The sequence below is a fragment of the Coregonus clupeaformis genome, chromosome 23 (genome assembly GCF_020615455.1).
Source record: "Coregonus clupeaformis isolate EN_2021a chromosome 23, ASM2061545v1, whole genome shotgun sequence".
Taxonomy (NCBI): Eukaryota; Metazoa; Chordata; class Actinopteri; order Salmoniformes; family Salmonidae; genus Coregonus; species Coregonus clupeaformis.
Genome location: NC_059214.1, coordinates 43229973 through 43249734, shown reverse-complemented (window position 1 = coordinate 43249734; position 19762 = coordinate 43229973). Strand labels below are relative to the sequence as shown.

The following is a 19762-nucleotide window of genomic DNA, read 5'->3' as shown; positions in this document are numbered from 1 at the left end:
CATAAGATTGGAATTCATTTATTGCCCATATTTTACATAATATTTTTCCTGTTTCATGTCAATGTCACACAACTGAAAAATTCATGCAACATGCCTTTGCAACATGCCAGTGAATATGACAGACCATCTCACAATACCAATACAGCAGTTTATTCAAGATATTTGCATTTCTAACTTCAATATATACACATTTCACTTTAACTTAAATTTAATATCGCAAAAATACAATAATTTACATCACACACCATTTAATTCTGTCTTTCAGAGCATTACAATAATATTTTATTTTTACAATAAAAATAAAAGGACATTTGTAATCACCATGGTAGTAGGACAACTACTGTGGAGACACTCATAAGGAATGTGAAGCGTGGGGTAGAAGGTACAGGACTAGGCCTCAGAAACAGCTCTACAGTGTTACAATTCAGCATTCAACTACAAAGCTACTGTATAGTCAACCTTTGCGCACTTTCTCAAAAGGAGCTAACAAGTGCCATTACAGTGAACTGCAACTCACCTACATGTCATACATATTGGATAATACTTTTACCTCCACCTGAACAACTGCTTTGGATAGGTATACGCTTTTTGGTTTATAATTAGTTCGACCATGGCTTATATACCAAGCTGGGTGGAATTATTTTCACCATATTGCTTATACCTATCCAACTCTCTCAGATCTAAACAAGTACCTAGAGAGTAGGGGCTAAGACTCCATTCAGCTCCACATCTTTATTTTTCACACAAAACAAGAAAAACCCACAAAAACAATAAACTTCCACTAGGAGAGGGCTAATTGGAGGGCTGGAGTGTTGCTGGGCGGACCTCAGTCCAACCTGATCTTCTGATTGGTCATCCTGTAGATGATGCTGTCATATCCTGGGTCCATGTTCCACAGATTGTATGAGATGACGATGACAGCCAGGGCAAGGATGATCATCAGCCACAGCACGATGTTGAAGATCACTGCATAATTAAAGTTATACTTATAGGCCAGGTTATAGGGACTGCCAGGGTTACTCTGTGGGATGAGAAGGGAAAGGAGGAAATAGAGTGAGAGGATTTCAGTAGTTGCAAATGAAGTATAGAATTCCAGTCACATCTAAAAATGCTCACAGTTTGATACATAAATATATATAGCAGAGGAGGCTGGTGGGAGGAGCTATAGGAGGACAGGCTCATTGCAATGGCTGGAATGGAACGTTATCAAACATATAGGAACCACGTTTGACTCAGTTCCATTTATTGCATTCCAGTCATTAAAATGAGCCTGTCCTCATATAGCTCCTCCCACCAGCCTTCACTGATATATAGATATGTACATAAACATAAAAACAGAAGATCTGGGAAGATAAAACTAATATAAACAAACTTACAATCTGTTTGGACTCCAGGATGGAGCGGGACTTCCTGGTCAATGGTGCCTCAAAGCTCTTCACCGTGACAACCTCGACCACCGCACTGTCACCATAGAGACCAAACATGTCCTCACCAAACTACAGCACAGGAGAGAGCGCAAGAGAGAGCGAGCGAGAGAGATAGAGAAAGATGGAGAGAGAGAGCGAGCGAGAGAGATAGAGAAAGATGGAGAGAGAGAGCGAGATGACAAAAACAACAGGTGGTCACGGATATCGATTAAAAACCCACAAAAAATAAAAATAAAGTATAATATAGATGCCCCAGGAAGACCCGCCTCCGCTAACTCTGCTGAAAAAAATCCTAGGGGAGACACTGCTTACCTTCTGTAGGACGTTGGCCAGGATGGCGGTGGCGTCTTGATACTGAGGGGAGTCCTGTCCGTAGCGACGGCCCAACTCCTCCAGGCCAGACAGCTCCAGCGAGTACAGGTCAGGGGAGTGGTCCTTGGCCAGGTGCCGGTGTCTCTGCAGCTACATGAGGGTGAGGGGGTTAGCCACAACAGACAACCAGCGTTAATGATCCAATTCCCCTGTGCCCAACAAACAACATATTCAGTCTTACCAGGGCAGTGATGTCATGCAGAACCTGGACCTCAGACAGGAAGAGCAGATCAGCCTATAAGGAGAGAGGATGAAGGTCAGAGTTCAACCAACCCTGACCCATATTCACTTTAACTGAGGAACGCAGACAGAACCAGCACTAGTTATGCATGTTACCTCAGCGTTGCGGTTGAGGGAGTTGAGTGGCAGGGAGGCCAGCACGGAGCCATCCTGGGAGAGACGAGAACGGATCTGCTGCAGGGTCACAGGCAGGTCCTCAAACACCGCGTTGGCCTTCCCCAGCATGTACAGCCTCTGTAGACACAAACAGAGACAGGATAACATTACCATCCCCCTGCACATACAAAACCGCCGTATAAAGAAACACCTTTACACACACATACGTAGGCGCTGGTCCAATAATGTGCTGGTCCATACAGTACCTCCTCACTAGGGGCCAGCTGCAGCACCACAGGAGTGTCCTCAGCAAAGAGAGAATGAACTGTCTCAGCCACACTGTCCAGGGTGAAGGGTACCGGCTGGAGGAGAGAGGGAACAAGGGAGGAGTTATTAATAACAGAGCCTTGGTGAAAAATCTCATTAAAATTAAAACGTTGCTGCTCCTCAACCATCACCCCTGATGGGGACCCTGGCCTCACTCACGTTCTCCAAGGGGTAGGAGGCCACATTCTGGGGAAGGGCCAGGCTGTCCACCCCCCTCACCACCACCAGCACATTGGCCCTTGGACGCTGGAACAACTGACCTGCCCGGAGGCCTGGCCAGGAGAGATCCTACAAACACAGATGTTAGAGTATCATGTACAACACCAGAGGCTTGTGCACCTGTTCAAACATAGGATACGCGCATGTGTGGGTTTTCACGGGTCCAGTCTACCAGCTACAACTGATAGACCTGAGTGGACCTGACCCCAGCTCTGCATAGCCTATAGCATATTTATTTTACACTAATAAGGTACATTTATTGATTTATAGAAGGCCTAGCCAATATAATAAAAATACCTATTTGTTAACCAGAAGAGCAACTTGGCTGATAAACATAATTCTGTGGTCCAATTGGGTCTGGTCGATACCGTTAGGATATGGGTCAGGTCTAGGTCGAGTTGTCCTCCGGTCCATTCGGGTCAGGTCTGATTGTCCTCGGGTCCAGGTCCACATTTTTGGACCCGTGATTACCTCTAAAGTGTGTGTGTGTGTGTGTGTCTACCTCCTGGATAGAGAAGCCCATAGTCAGAGCCACCATATCTGGAATCTTCTCCCCAGAGATCGGCCAGTCTCCCTTCTGGAAGGACACGTACCCAGGGGCCTGCAATATGGTGAGGCTGTCCCCCTTAACGCCTGAGGGAAAACAGAAGGAATTGGTTTAGTTCAATTAATATAATCTATAAACAACTTCTACTTATCAAAACTAACTACTGTTTGGAGTTCCATGCAGTGTGAGTGGAGGGGATACCCGTGCCACATACCTAGGTTTACATCATATGACTATGAAGGTTAATCTAGGTGGGTTCGGACAGTGTAGTGTTGCCATTTTCTCCCACTTAACTGTTAATTACAAACAGCGAAAGACACTTATTCCATGAATGGGAAAGCCAGGCCTGAGGGAAACATCATATGTAGCTAGTTAGTTAACCGGAGTCTCGTAACTGAGAAAGCTGAAGGATTTTTGAGGAAGTCAAGCAAATATGCGGTGTATTCGTTTGTCGGATTTAGTTGCAAAACGTTTTGCAAAGGAAACAGTTTACAGTTTACAGTTTACTCTAGGAACCAAACGGAAGCAAACAGAATGAAACGTGACGGGACCTACCTGAATTTGTCCAATATAAACTCTCGTTTTCGTTGCAAAACGTTTTCCGTTTGGAATAAACTATTTGCATTACACCAAACGTTTTGCAACGGAATCCGACTACTGAATGCTGTATGTCACATGATACAGCTGGCTAGCTGAGTCGCTTCCCTGCGAGTCTGGTTAACAAGACAGCTTACAATTAACCATATTGCTAGATATTGTTGTTCATAATGACAAAAGGCGTAAAACTGCGGGAAATGGCTCATCATGTTAGCTGATGATTCTGTTGTTCCAGTTCGGTGGTGGTTGCTGCCTGGCGGTCAGGCTGTCAAGTTAGCTTGCTAGCAAGCTAGGGGAATTAGCCCCAACTAACAAGCAGTATTTAATCGTTATATCAACATGTTTATAAGGGAAAGACATGGCCTGCCACAAATGATTGGCAACTATCTTTCTAGCAACACGATTGGAAGTGTTCTTTAAATTCGGATTCGGATTTCTTTAGCTACTTTAGCTAAAACTGTTAGTGCCTCTTAGCTAACAGTAACGTTAGCTTGACCATTTTCATTGATACAGAGGACTCGTTAACGTTACCTGCATGAGATTATTTAGCTACTGATTTAGAAATTATCAGATAGAAGACTTCAATTTCTTACCTGCCGTAAAAGCCGAGCAGAACATAAACGCTACGGTGAATAAAGTCTCCATCCTTCGGCGATTTTCCAGCGACATCATTCCCCTTGCTCTAGCGTAAATCAGCTGACTCGCTTGTCACGAAGATCTTCTTCGTCTGGCTTTCCGGCAGACTAGACGCTGTGTTGCGTATTGCTGCCTTTGGCTGAGTGCGGATTGCACATTTTGGTCACAAAATGGGAATGGGAAAGTCTTAAATTGTACCACCATCTAACCCTGCACCGATACACTATCCCACTACTTTGGCCCTAAATGATGGTGGTGCAATTTAAGTCGTTCCCCCCATTCCCATTTTGTGACCAAAATGTGCAATCTGCACTCAGCGAGGATGGAACCCCTTCTCTCAAAACTTCCGGTAGCTCTTCAGCACTAAAATCTATCACCCCAAAATATTTCTCTGCTGCTGCAACTACTACATCTATCTTCTGTGATTTCCGCTCCAACAGCACAGTGCAGTTGATCACCATGGTTATAAATGCAAGAAATCCAACCTTACTAAAACTCATGTTAAATAGCCATCACTAGCACATTAGAGACTGCTGCTGCCTATAGAAACCACTGGCCTCTTTAAAAAATGGAACACTAGTTACTTTAATAATGTTTACATATCTTGCATTACTCATCTCATATGTATATACTGTATTCTATAATATTCTACTGTATCTTAGTCCATGCCGCTCCGTCATTGCTCGTCCATATATGTATATATTCTTAATTCCATTCCTTACTTAGATTTGTGTGTATTGGGTATATGTTGTGAAATTGTTAGAAATTACTTGTTAGATATTATTGCACTGTCGGAGCTAGAAGCAAAGCATTTCGCTACACCCGCAATAACATCTGCTAAACACGTGTATGTGACAAATAACATGTTTATTTTATTTTATTTTATCCTCTCTGGACCTCTCTTTTCAGGCCTACTCACTGGGGGGCTCCCAGTCGAATCACTCACCCTTGGGCTATCCTCTACTCTCTTCACTGCCTCAGCATAGGAACACTTCTGCCCCACTCAAACTCTGGCAATCTCAACCTGTCTCTCTCTCACAGCTGCATGGGCGCCCCCACAGTTGACACACAGTGCTTTCTCTATTCCAACTGTACACTCCCTCTGACTATGCCCTCCTGCACATTTCTCACATCTTGGGATCTCCCTTCTACACACTGCTGCAACATGTCTGAATCCTTGGCACCTAAAGCACTGTAGCGGGTTCGGAACATAGGCCCTAACAGAATAGCAAATATAACCTAACCTGTCCTTATCATCTGTGTCAAAGCTCAACAATACAGACAGGGTATTCTCAGTCTTGCCATTGCCACTGGGTCTACCTCTCACCAAACGGCGGGTGTCAGGAACACCAGGAATATACATTTTTTCATTTGATCCACCTCTACACTGAACACTACCCCACTGATCACCCCTTTGAGCGGCACCCTGTTTAGGAGAGCAAAGCACACAGGTTGAGCCCCGAGCCGCTTGAAGCGCTGCTTCTTCTGGATGAGGATACACAAAAATCAAAACAATTATATTTCTCGAAACTTTCACAGATGTAACCACTCTTAGTTTGTCCTTTACCCAGCTAGACACAACCTATGGGTCGTCAAAAAAGCAGGAATCCACTCTTTCCAAAAATCTTCTTCGGTAGCATTCACAGGGAAAACATTGGAATTCTCTATCACACCTGTTAGACCCACTTCATCCTGGTCTGGCTCAACCTCAGCGCGCTCACCACTGCTGACCGACGCCATTTCGAGATTCTCAAGAGAGCAAGAAGACCTAAAGGTAAGATTACTTGGTTTGTATTCAAGAGACGAAGGTATGTACTCAGGAGTTGAAGGTCTGAATTTAGCGCCATTCTTACGCTTATGCGTCATCGTACCTACTGTCACGAAGATGGTGGCAATGCATGATGGGCATGAATTGGTCATCTGCAGAAAGACAGAAACGTCATTGATTGATTTCAGCATTTTTTTTTGTATGTATAGCTATTGAAATATGTAGTTAATTGTTTCCATTCTTTGACATGTTCAGTTAAGGGAAATCAATACCAGAAGCATGGACTTTTCGATCAAATGTAGTACAAAACATATTTGTTATTTTCCTCTTCACATGTAATATCAAGTACATCCACTCGGTGGGGGTATAAGATCATAAATTAACCAACCAGGGACCATTAAGGCTTACTCAGGAAGCAATTTCAAGGATTTGTGAATGTTAGGGCAAAATTGTGGTTGTCAATAATGTTTATTTAATTTTATGGTCAGCTTCAGGGACGGATTGGTCCTCTGGCAAATGCCAGATGGGCTGGACCATTTTTTAGTTGGGTAGGCTGGTCAAAATTGACACACACAAAATATATATTTGTAATAAAAAATAAATTAATGAAAAAGGTGACCAATGGGCCTGTAAATATCTGTAAATATTTATTTTCTAAGATTTTTGCGCAATTTCTCTATTATACTAATCTTAAATGAGCAGTTTAGTGGGCAATGGCCGGCCCCCCTACCAAGATTCACCGGCCGGGTTTTCTGATAGGCTCAAACTCACATTCAATGTCAAAAGCGGCATCAGCAAAGAGACCTGCTCCGACTCTGTCATCAGTTAAACAGCCAAGATCATGGATCGTAAAAAAAAGAAAGTGTGCCTATAAACGTAGAAAGAGCACATTCTACATTGTCACCTCACTCAAAACATCCTCTTTTTTGGGCGGCTAAAACCATGATTTGGTCAAAAAGTGCATAATCCTTATGATTCCTGTAATGAAAGTATCTGCCCCTGCCCCTGGGCCTATGCCCTCGCTGGGGCCTGCTTCTGTAATTAGCAAGCCACTGTCCTCTCCCTTCATGCGCTCGAGAGAAAAATGTGTTCTGATCGAATAACATTTCAAAATGCAATTCTGGGAAAAACACAGTTTTGGAAGCTTCGTCCCCTTGTCCCTGTTGAAGAGAAGAGGGCCTCAGCTTTCTGAAGGTATAATTTGAAATTCTCAAATTCAGCTCAATAGCAACAATTTTACAACCAAGCTTTGAGATATGGAGCGGCATGCGTGAAATGTGCAATGGCTATTGCGAGGGCATAAGACTATAGGTCTCATGGGCAGTAGCCTACAACTGCAACGTTTTTTAAGGACATTACATTTACTGTTGGATGAATACATGGCTACTTGCAGTGGGTATTATATTTAAAGTTAGCGATCTTGTTAATGTGTTTTGACATGGACCACCAACACCACAACTCATGTCAAGAGGGCGCAACAGCGCAACAGCGCCTTTACTTCCATAAGGCGGCTGAAGAAATTTGGTATGCCACCCCAGGTCCTCTCCTAATACTACCGCTGCACCATCGAGACTGTCTTGACGGGTTGCATCACGGCCTGGTACGCGAATTGCTCCGTCCACGACCGAAGGTGGGTGGTGAAGACTGCCCAGTACATCACTGGGACCGTGTTCCACCCATCCAGTACATCACTGGGGCCGTGTTCCACCCATCCAGTACATCACTGGGGCCGTGTTCCACCCATCCAGTACATCACTGGGGTCGTGTTCCACCCATCCAGTACATCACTGGGGTCGTGTTCCACCCATCCAGTACATCACTGGAGTCGTGTTCCACCCATCCAGTACATCACTGGGGTCGTGTTCCACCCATCCAGGCCATCACTGGGGCCGTGGTCCACCCATCCAGTACATCACTGGGACCGTGTTCCCACCCATCCAGTACATCAAATCAAATCAAATCAAATTTTATTGGTCACATGCGCCGAATACAACAAGTGCAGACATTACAGTGAAATGCTTACTTACAGCCCTTAACCAACAGTGCTTTATTTTAAACAAAAAAGTAAGAATCAACAACAAAAAAAAAAAAAAAAAAAAAAGTGTTGACAAAAACAGAGCAGAAGTAAAATAAAGTGACAGTGGGAGGCTATATATACAGGGGGGTAACGGTGCAGAGTCAATGTGCGGGGGCACCGGCTAGTTGAGGTAGTTGAGGTCACTGGGACTGGGAGTCGTGGGACTGGGGTTGAGTTGAGGTCACTGGGACTGGGAGTCGTGGGACTGGGAGTCGTGTTCCACCCATCCAGTACATCACTGGGACCGTGTTCCACCCATCCAGTACATCACTGGGACCGTGCTCCCACCCATCCAGTACATCACTGGGACCGTGTTCCACCCATCCAGGACATCACTGGGACCGTGTTCCCACCCATCCAGTACATCACTGGGACCGTGTTCCACCCATCCAGGACATCACTGGGACCGTGTTCCACCCATCCAGTACATCACTGGGACCGTGTTCCACCCATCCAGGACATCACTGGGACCGTGTTCCACCCATCCAGGACATCACTGGGACCGTGTTCCACCCATCCAGTACATCTACTTGAAACGGTGCCTGAGGAAGTCACACAGCATCATCAAGGACCCCACACACCCCAGCCATGAGCTGTTCTCTCCCTTACCGTCGGGCAGACAATATCAGAGCATGAGGTCTGATACTAACAGGCTCAGAGACAGTTTATATATACAATCCATCAGACTACTGAACACTTGAACTGGACTGACCACCTGCACTGACCTTAGCACATATGCACTCACTCACACGTACACACCCACACACATCACAACTGCTGATATCAGAATCTTATTTACTATTGCTAATACTGCACAATTTAAACACTTGGCCCCCAATCCTCCCCTTCCCTGATACATGTGTAAATATTGGACCATAAATTGTGCCTTCCTGTATTATAGTTATGCTAAAATGTTTATTCTGAGCCATTTACTTTATGTTCGTATTCTTATCTTTTCTTATTTCTTGTTGTTTCATTGTTGAGAAGGAAGCTGCAAATAAGCATTTTGTTGACAGTAAAATAGCAACTATAAGCTAATTGTCAACCCAAACTTCATGACAATCACTGGATTAGGTTGCCCATCAAAATATCTTGAATCGTGCATTTCTGTTTGGACGTGTTAGATGAAACAACTTATTATTTAAATACCTCAGTAGTCTATTTAGGATACTTCTTAATAAAGCACTATGAATTACTTTATAAGATGATTACTCACTGACCAAATCAAGGGCTGGTGCCACCCACTGTAAAAGTTAGTGGCACCAGTGACACCAGGGGAAAAGCCCGGTAATAGTAATTCATATTTAGAGTAGGTGTTGATTCAGGGGAACACATGACAGGCACACATTAGCAATATAGCCTAAATTGTTAGCTTGGTTTTTATAGCATAAGGCTTAACACAGACAGACTGGGTGAGTGGCTTGGTTTTTATAGCATAAGGCTTAACACAGACAGACTGGGTGAGTGGGTTGGTTTTTATAGCATAAGGCTTAACACAGACAGACTGGGTGAGTGGCTTGGTTTTTATAGCATAAGGCTTAACACAGACAGACTGGGTGAGTGGGTTGGTTTTTATAGCATAAGGCTTAACACAGACAGACTGGGTGAGTGGCTTGGTTTTTATAGCATAAGGCTTAACACAGACAGACTGGGTGAGTGGCTTGGTTTTTATAGCATAAGGCTTAACACAGACAGACTGGGTGAGTGGGTTGGCGGCGCCTGCAGTGAAGTGGGCTGGTGTGGATAAAATTACAGGGCCGAATTCTTGTCCCAGTCTGCATCTGGTCAGCTTTATCACATTTGATGTCAAATTATTTACTTTCTTTGCATATTTGACACACCCACAAATGCAGTATCTGTTAAAGCGGTGTTGTTTGCACTTTTAACAATAAACAAGCTTTTTAAATATACTTCCATTGTCCTCCAAGAGTTGCTGAATATCCTCTCTACTTCAGTTTGCTCCTCAATTCAAGCACCTTGGTTGGAGAGCGAGGTAGCAGCAGTCCTCCCCCCAAAGCTGTATGATTATCCATAGCAAACAGTATGCTGTGTGTTTTCTTTACTTTGTTGGCCTCATTTGGCTTGAGGGAGTTCTTTACTTGAGTAGTCTACTGCTTCTCCCCTCCACCCCGTTATTGTTGAGCATTCAGGATGTGGCTCAGATCAGCCTAGCTACGCTAAACAAGTAGCTATGTAGGTAAAAGTGAACAGATGAAATATTGAAGTAGCCCAACTTTGGATTTGCACTAACTGTCCTGAGGTCTTTGTAGGTCCAGGCTAGACAGATTTGTTCTAGAAAAGCCAGAATGTGCCTTATGTCCAAAGCTTAGCTGGGTCCATGTAAACCCTTCAAAAGTAATAACAAAATGTGAAGCAAAACATTCAGATAAACTTTCTTGCAAATGTTAAGATTTATTTTGAATCATTTTGTTGGCAAAATATAAATACAAATGAGATATTTTAATTACAAAAAAACAACACAGTAAAACTGTTACTGTACTACAATAGCCACCCTGTTATGTACAAACTCTGTACCGAAGGGCGAATATCTTCTCATCTTTAAACCTTTAATATTATACAAAAACACATATCTCTCTGCAGTTTTGCAAGTGAAATTAGAGACTAAATGAGAAGCAGATTGAACACAGGTTCAAAACAGCCCCTGAGGGTGTTTTGGTCTGTGAGGAGACCAAAAAACTATAGAACTGATCCTCATCATGTGCTTCCTATCAACAAAAAATGTGACATTCAAAAGCGCTGCCTCAGTGCTCAGACACACACTATGGCATATAAACTGACACCCATAATGCATTGTTTAACACACATACACACAACCTTCCAATCATGATAACACAACCACACTTTCGCTCACACAATTGCAGGAGAGAAATCAAGAAAACATTTCCAGATATATTTATATATTTATACTTATATTAATACATTTATAAAAAATAAGACAATTGTTCATTTACAGTTGCCTCTTCATCTTCGCTTGATGGACAGACACATTCAGGTCTCTGCTGCTCGGTCTGTCCGTCTGTCTGCCCGTCCATACAGCCCACCGGTCCAGAGCAGGAGTTAATCTCAGATATCAGGGCAGGGGTCTTACTTATTCACCCATTGTAGACCCTCACTGTAGAGTAGGGTTTCAGAAATCAGAGTCAAAGTTCAGGGTTAGGGGTCACAACCTCCTGTTAGCGTTAGCCTTAGCTTTAAAATTAGCGTTACCATTAGTCTTAGTGTTATTAGTCTTAGCATTAGCATTAGCCATAGCCCTAATGTTCCCATTGACATTAGCCTTAGCATTAATGTTAGCCTCCAGGGGTTCGTCCCAGCGGTCATCCAGGCACTCCAGGGTGGATCCCAGCAGAGAGGCCAGCTCAGCACTCCCCTCCACCAGATCCAGCAGCTCCTTGCTGTCTGGCTGGAAGCCCTCCAGCTCGTCTGGGCAGGAGAAGAGCTGGGAGAGGGAGGCCTGGCGGTAAAACTCTGCCTCGGCCATCGTCACTACCTTCATGTGGGGAAAGGAGGAGCGGAAGGAACGGGCCGACATCCGCAGCTTCCGGAGAACATCTGAAAGGAGCAACCAGTTCCTGGACCTGAGGGGGGTGGTGTGGGTTAGATATGGGACCACAAGTGTTCACACACACAAGAGTTGAATAAATGGTCTTGGTTTCTTATCTGTCACTTTCATCTCACTCTCTCTTATTCTGTACTCCTCCTTCCCTCTTTCACTCCTTCTATCCAATCAGAATGATTTGTGTGTGTGTGTGTGGGTGTCTGTGTGTACTCACCCCTGTGACAGGGACACCTGGATGTTGTAGCAGGGGAGGAGGGGTCGGTCGGAGAACTCAAACTCAAAGAGCTCCCTCCTGTCCTCGTCATCTTCCTCTGGCCCTGGGGGGTCTGCCAACACGTCACAAACACTGCCCTCCTCTAACGACTCTGAGATATGGATACACAGTTAGAATAACACACGTACACTGCCCCCCTCTAACGACTGAGGCATGGAGACAGGGAGACACAGTTAGAATAACACACGCACACTGCCCTCCTCTAATGACTGAGGCATGGAGACAGGGAGACACAGTTAGAATAACACACGCACACTGCCCTCCTCTAATGACTGAGGCATGGAGACACAGTTAGAATAACACACGCACACTGCCCTCCTCTAATGACTGAGGCATGGAGACACAGTTAGAATAACACACGTACACTGCCCCCCTCTAACGACTGAGGCATGGAGACAGGGAGACACAGTTAGAATAACACACGCACACTGCCCTCCTCTAATGACTGAGGCATGGAGACAGGGAGACACAGTTAGAATAACACACGCACACTGCCCTCCTCTAATGACTGAGGCATGGAGACACAGTTAGAATAACACACGCACACTGCCCTCCTCTAACGACTCTGAGATATGGAGACAGTTAGAATAACACACGTACACTGCCCTCCTCTAATGACTGAGGCATGGAGACAGGGAGACACAGTTAGAATAACACACGCACACTGCCCTCCTCTAACGACTCTGAGATATGGAGACAGTTAGAATAACACACGCACACTGCCCTCCTCTAACGACTCAAAGTATTCACACCCCTTGACTTTTCCAAATTTGTTGTGTTACAGCATTAGATTTTGTGTCAGTGGCCTACACACAATACCCCATCATGCCAGAGTGGAATTTAGAATTTTTACAAATTCATTTTAAAAATGAAAAGCTGAAATGTCTTGGGTCAATAAGTATTCAACCCCTTTGTTATGGCATGCCTAAATAAGTTCAGGAGTAAAAATTTGCTTAACAAGACACATAAGTTGCATGGACTCACTCTGTGTGCAATAATAGTGTTTAACATGATTTTTGAATGACTACCCCATCTCTGTACCACACACACACACAATTATCTGTAAGGTCCCTCAGTCGAGCTGTGAATTTCAAACACAGATTCAACCACAAAGACCAGGGAGGTTTCCAACGCTTCTCAAACAAGGGCACCTATTGATAGATGGGTGCCCTTCTGCAAAAAAAATTGAAAAAAATATATTTCTATGTCCTGAATACAAAGTATTATGTTTGGGGCAAATCCAACAAAACGTCACTGAGTACCACACTTAATATTTTCAAGCATGGTGGTGGCTGCATCATGTTATGGGTATGCTTGTCATCGGCAAGGACTAGGGAGAAATTGAATTAGCATAATAATAAAGGAATTCCCTCTGTTTAAGCTAGAGATGTTTTTTTGTATGGGCTGCGTCTCAATCCAACGCATCTGCCGATGTCGGCCCTCCGCATCTGCAGTGAAAGGTGGTAGAGCTACAGTGGTGTTTGTCAGACCATGAGACATCTCGAAAATCGGTCTTCTCACGAAAACGTCTGTAGCGTCCAAACAGTTTGGGCTACACACTAATATGCTCTAGGACACCGACAAGTCTCGTCTGAAGGTAGCCCAGTACCAGTTTAAAAAAAAGTAATGGACGTATATGTGGAAGTAGTTTAGTGCCTAAAAAAAGGTGTTAAATATGTGTCAAAAAATATATAAATAATTTCCTGATCTGTCTTATCACTCAGATATAGGACAGACACTTCAAAACAAACCTCTTTTAGATTTATTTTGGGGACTCTGATTTTCCATGTATGAATCTGTTATTCAATGCGTTTCTATGGGCTAATAGCAGTAAGGACAAATGCAATATTTCATCAAATAATTTTTGTATACATTTTTGTTTATACCCAAAGGGGTCCTAAAATTCTAAATCAAATAGCTAAATGATCCATGGTATGACCATCTTAAAACAATTCCATACGTTAGCTTAGTATAACCCCCTGAGGCTTAGATTCTAGGGGTTTAAAATAATAATGTGCAAATATTGTACAATCCAGGTGTGCAAAGCTCTTAGAGACTTACCCAAAAAGACTCACAGCTGTAATCACTGCCAAAGGTGATTCTAACATGTACTGACTCAGGGGTGTAAATACTTATGTAAATAGTTTTTTTCTGTATTTCATTTTCAAAACATTTTCAAAAATGTGTAAAAACATGTTTTCACTTCATCATTATGGGGTATTGTGTGTAGCTGGGTTCAATCCATTTTGAATTCAGGCTGTTACAACAAAATGTGGAATAAGTCAAGGCATATGAATACTTTCTGAAGGCACTGTATATATACACAGAGTTATATTACAATGAAAACACACACACTACCGTTCCAAAGTTTGGGGTCACTTAGAAATGTCCTTGTTTTCCATGAAAACATACATGAAATGAGTTTGAATAGGAAATATAGCAAAATGCATAGGAAATGTAGTCATTGACAAGGTTAGAAATAATGATTTTTAATAGAAATAATAATTGTGTCCTTCCAACTTTGCTTTCGTCAAAGAATCCTCCATTTGCAGCAATTACAGCCTTGCAAACCTTTGGCATTCTAGTTGTCAATTTGTTGAGGTAATCTGAAGAGATTTCACCCCATGCATCCTGAAGCACCTCCCACAAGTTGGATTGGCTTGATGGGCACTTCTTACGTACCATACGGTCAAGCTACTCCCACAACAGCTCAATAGGGTTGAGATCTGGTGACTGTGCTGGCCACTCCATTATAGACAGAATACCAGCTGACTGCTTCTTCCCTAAATAGTTATTGCATAGTTTGGAGCTGTGCTTTGGGTCATTGTGCTGTTGTAGGAGGAAATTGGCTCCAATCAAGCGCCATCCACAGGGTATGGCATGGCGTTGCAAAATGGAGTGATAGCCTTCCTTCTTCAAGATCCCTTTTACACTGTACAAATCTCCCACTTTACCACCACCAAAGCACCGCCAGACCATCACACTGCCTCCACCATGCTTGACAGATGGCATCAAGCACTCCTCCAGCATCTTTTCATTTGGTCTGCGTCTCACAAATGTTATTCTTTGTGATCCGAAAACCTCAAATTTGATTCGTCTGTCCATAACACTTTTTTCCAATCTTCCTCTGTCCAGTATCTGTGTTCTTTTGCCCATCTTAATCTTTTATTTTTATTGGCCAGTCTGTGATATGGCTTTTTCTTTGCAACTCTGTCTAGGTCAGCATTCCAGAGTTGCCTCTTCACTGTTGACGTTGAGACTGGTGTTTTGCGGGTACTATTTAATGAAGCTACCAGTTGAGGACCTGCGAGGCGTCTGTTTCTCAAACTAGACACTAATGTATTTGTCCTCTTGCTCAGTTGTGCACCTGGGCCTCCCACTCCTCTTTCTATTCTGGTTAGAGCCAGTTTGCGCTGTTCTGTGAAGTGAGTAGTACACAGCGTTGTACGAGATCTTCAGTTTCTTGGCAATTTCTCGCATGGAATAGCCTTCATTTCTCAGGACAAGAATAGACTGGCGAGTTTCAGAAGAAAGTTATTTGTTTCTGGCTATTTTGATCCTGTAATCGAACCCACAATTGCTGATGCTCCAGATACTCAACTATTCTCAAGAAGGCCCGTTTTATTGCTTCTTTAAATCAGCACAACAGTTTTCAGCTGTGCTAACATAATTGCAAAATGGTTTTCTAATGATCAGTTAGCCTTTTTAAATGATAAACTTGGATTAGCAAACACAGCGTGCCATTGGAACACAGGACTGATGGTTGCTGATAATGGGCCTCTGTACGCCTACGTAGATATTCCATAAAAAAAAAAAAGCTGTTTCCAGCTACAATAGCATTTACAACATTAACAATGTCTACACTGTATTTCTGATCAATTTGATGTTATTTTAATGGACAAAAAAAATGCATTTCTTTCGAAAACAAGGACATTTCTAAGCGACCCCAAACTTTTGAACGGTAGTGTACATACAGTGAGGGAAAAAATTATTTAATCCCCTGCTGATTTTGTACGTTTGCCCACTGACAAAGACATGATCAGTCTATAATTTTAATGGTATGTTTATTTGAACAGTGAGAGAGAATAACAACAACAAAAAACAGAAAAACGCATGTCAAAAATGTTATAAATTGATTTGCATTTTAATTAGGGAAATAAGTATTTGACCCCTCTGCAAAACATGACTTAGTACTTGGTGGCAAAACCCTTGTTGGCAATCACAGAGGTCAGACATTTCTTGTAGTTGGCCACCAGGTTTGCACACATCTCAGGAGAGATTTTGTCCCACTCCTCTTTGCAGATCTTCTCCAAGTCATTAAGGTTTCGAACCTGACGTTTGGCAACTCGAACCTTCAGCTCCCTCCACAGATTTTCTATGGGATTAAGGTCTAGAGACTGGCTAGGCCACTCCAGGACCTTAATGTGCTTCTTCTTGAGCCACTCCTTTGTTGCCTTGGCAGTGTGTTTTGGGTCATTGTCATGCTGGAATACCCATCCACGACCCATTTTCAATGCCCTGGCTGAGGGAAGGAGGTTCTCACCCAAGATTTGACGGTACATGGCCCCGTCCATCGTCCCTTTGATGCGGTGAAGTTGTCCTGTCCCCTTAGCAGAAAAACACCCCCAAAGCATAATGTTTCCACCTCCATGTTTGACGGTGGGGATGGTGTTCTTGGGGTCATAGGCAGCATTCCTCCTCCTCCAAACACGGCGAGTTGAGTTGATGCCAAAGAGCTCGATTTTGGTCTCATCTGACCACAACACTTTCACCCAGTTCTCCTCTGAATCATTCAGATGTTCATTGGCAAACTTCAGACGGGCCTGTATATGTGCTTTCTTGAGCAGGGGGACCTTGCGGGCGCTGCAGGATTTCAGTCCTTCACGGCATAGTGTGTTAACAATTGTTTTCTTGGTGACTATGGTCCCAGCTGCGTTGAGATCATTGACAAGATCCTCCCGTGTAGTTCTGGGCTGAATCCTCACCGTTCTCATGATCATTGCAACTCCACGAGGTGAGATCTTGCATGGAGCCCCAGGCCGAGGGAGATTGACAGTTATTTTGTGTTTCTTCCATTTGCGAATAATCGCACCAACTGTTGTCACCTTCTCACCAAGCTGCTTGGCGATGGTCTTGTAGCCCATTCCAGCCTTGTGTAGGTCTACAATCTTGTCCCTGACATCCTTGGAGAGCTCTTTGGTCTTGGCCATGGTGGAGAGTTTGGAATCTGATTGATTGATTGCTTCTGTGGACAGGTGTCTTTTATACAGGTAACAAACTGAGATTAGGAGCACTCCCTTTAAGAGTGTGCTCCTAATCTCAGCTCGTTACCTGTATAAAAGACACCTGGGAACCAGAAATCTTTCTGATTGAGAGGGGGTCAAATACTTATTTCCCTCATTAAAATGCAAATCAATTTATAACATTTTTGACATGCGTTTTTCTGGATTTCTTTGTTGTTATTCTGTCTCTCACTGTTCAAATAAACCTACCATTAAAATTATAGACTGATCATGTCTTTGTCAGTGGGCGAACGTACAAAATCAGCAGGGGATGAAATACTTTTTCCCCCTCACTGTAGCTGAGCCCTTTGCACACAATGGGACTCTCTCTCTCACACACACACACACAAATAGACACAGAGCTAAACTCACCACACACAGCACTGCCATAGAATTCCCAGTAGATCTCTGGGTCGTCATCAGAGTGGCCCTGCAGGTCAGCAAAATAATCTACAGGGAGAAGAGAGGGACAAACAGCATGTTAGGAGAGAGAGAAAGAGCAAGAGAGCAAGAAAGAGAGAGAGAACGTGAGAGAGAGAAAGCAAGAGAGCGTGCGCGAGAGAGCGCTCGAGAGATAGAGAGGAAAGCGAGAGAGAGAAATTGAGAGCGAGAGAGAGAGAGAGAGGGAGAGAGAGACAAGCAAGGTTAGATGATTGGCCTGCTGCTGCTTTGGTAGAGAGGAGAGAGGGGGGCTGTCTATACTGCATCATAGCTGGCTGGGTACTGGAAGTGGCGGGAGAAGAGGGGAGCGAGAGGGGCTGTCTATACTGCATCATAGCTGGCTTGGTTCATGCTGAGGCTAGAGGAATATGCTAAAAATGAAATTGGAACCACACTATCTCTCCCTCTTTCCCTCTCTCTATGACACACACACGCTATCACACGCACACACTATCATACACAGATATAGACACACAGAGAGATCGGCACACACACATCGGAGTACATGTGTGTGCGTGCACACACAGAGGGAGACAATTAGACGCACAGTGAGTACTGGGAGGACACAAACCAAGCACACACACACATAAACACAGAGCGCCAGTAAGAGCTGGGCTGAGTGCCAGTAATGAGGCGTTGGGCGTCTGGCGTGTGTTTGGAGGGATGAGTGGGACCAGGTGGAGGGAGGAGTACACACACAATCTCTGTCGCTCGCTCTCTCTGTCTCTCACACTCTTTGTCTCTCGCTCTATCTTTCCATCTAAACCTCTCTCCATTGTCTCCATCTGTCTATCCATCTCCACCTGTATAGCACACTCATTCTGCATCACTACGAGGTTTTCTTTTACCCCCATTCTCCAGCTCTCCATCCCTCTCTTCCTCTTCTTCTTTCTCAAGGCCTGCTGTCTATCTCTGAGGTAATTGGGTTTTCCTTGTTAGGATAGAAAGGGATGAACGCCACCGGCTATGTGAGGGGTGTGTGTGTTTCCTTTTCTTTCTCCATGTGTATGTAGCACAGAGATCCCATCTCTCTCTCACACACACACACAGTTTCTAGTCTCTAGAGTGAGTGTGTTCTCTGAGAAGCCAATGCCTCACTAAGAAGGGCATCTATTGGTAGATCGGTAAAAAAAAAAAAATAGAAAGCTGACACTGAATATCCCTTTGAGCAGGGTGAAGTTATTAATTGCACTTTGGATGGTGTATCAATACACCCAGTCACTACAAAGATACAGGTGCCCTTCCTAACTCAGTTTCCGTAGAGGAAGGACACCGCTCAGGGATTTCACCATGAGGCCAATGGTGACTTTAAAACAGTTACAGAGTTTAATGGCTGTGACAGGACAAAACTGAGGATGGATCAACAACATTTTAGTTACTCCACAATACTAACCTAATTGACAGAGTGAAAAGAAGGAAGCCTGTACAGAATACAAATATTCCAAAACATGCATCCTGTTTGCAACAAGGCACTAAAGTAAAACTGAAAAAAATGTGGAAAATAAGTTATCTTTATGTCCTGAATACAAAGTGTAATGTTTGGGGCAAATCCAACACAACACATCACTGAGTACCACTCTTCATATTTTCTTGCATGGTGGTGGCCGCATCATGTTATGAGTCTGTTTGACATCGGCAAGGGAGTTTTTTAGGATAAAAAGAAACCGAATAGAGCGAAGCACAGGCAAAATCCTAGAGGAAAAACTGGTTCAGTCTGCTTTCCAACAGACACGATGAGACAAATTCACCTTTCAGCAGGATAATAACCTAAAACACAAGGCCAAATAAACACTGTTGCTTACCAAGATGACATTTGTATTTGTATTTATTATGGATCCCCATAAGCTACTCTTCCTGGGGTCCAGCAAAATTAAGACAG

General features: G+C 43.7%; 2 protein-coding genes across 2 annotated transcripts in view; both read right to left on the bottom strand.

Annotated features, from left to right (window-relative positions):
- Positions 1 to 2: 2 nt before the first annotated feature.
- LOC121536511 (renin receptor-like) lies at positions 3 to 4779 on the bottom strand. The gene is made up of 9 exons (XM_041843841.2): positions 4419 to 4779; positions 3184 to 3314; positions 2622 to 2750; positions 2402 to 2497; positions 2136 to 2273; positions 1981 to 2034; positions 1740 to 1889; positions 1377 to 1496; positions 3 to 1021 (listed from the first exon to the last, which is right to left on the bottom strand). Exons 1-9 carry the CDS (start codon positions 4495 to 4497, stop codon positions 827 to 829), a joined length of 1092 nt encoding a protein of 363 aa, XP_041699775.1. The 5' UTR covers positions 4498 to 4779; the 3' UTR covers positions 3 to 826.
- Positions 4780 to 10695: 5916 nt separating this feature from the next.
- Positions 10696 to 19762, bottom strand: part of LOC121536512 (BCL-6 corepressor-like) — a 71365-nt gene continuing 62298 nt past the window's right edge. The window contains exons 14-16 of the mRNA XM_045206466.1: positions 17815 to 17892; positions 12101 to 12251; positions 10696 to 11905 (exon numbers count right to left, since the gene is read on the bottom strand). Of these exons, the coding sequence (XP_045062401.1) occupies positions 11488 to 11905; positions 12101 to 12251; positions 17815 to 17892 (647 nt within the window). The 3' untranslated portion in view covers positions 10696 to 11487. The remainder of the gene's footprint in view (positions 11906 to 12100; positions 12252 to 17814; positions 17893 to 19762) is intronic.

Excerpts from the sequence above, each read along its gene's own strand:
- LOC121536511 (XM_041843841.2), bottom strand. The coding sequence starts at position 4,497 with ATGATGTCGCTGGAAAATCGCCGAAGGATGGAGACTTTATTCACCGTA. Across the intron at positions 1,497-1,739 it reads TGGCCAACGTCCTACAGAAG|TTTGGTGAGGACATGTTTGG; the intron begins GTAAGCAGTGTC and ends CCTGTGCTGTAG. Across the intron at positions 1,022-1,376 it reads TCCTGGAGTCCAAACAGATT|AGTAACCCTGGCAGTCCCTA; the intron begins GTAAGTTTGTTT and ends CTCATCCCACAG.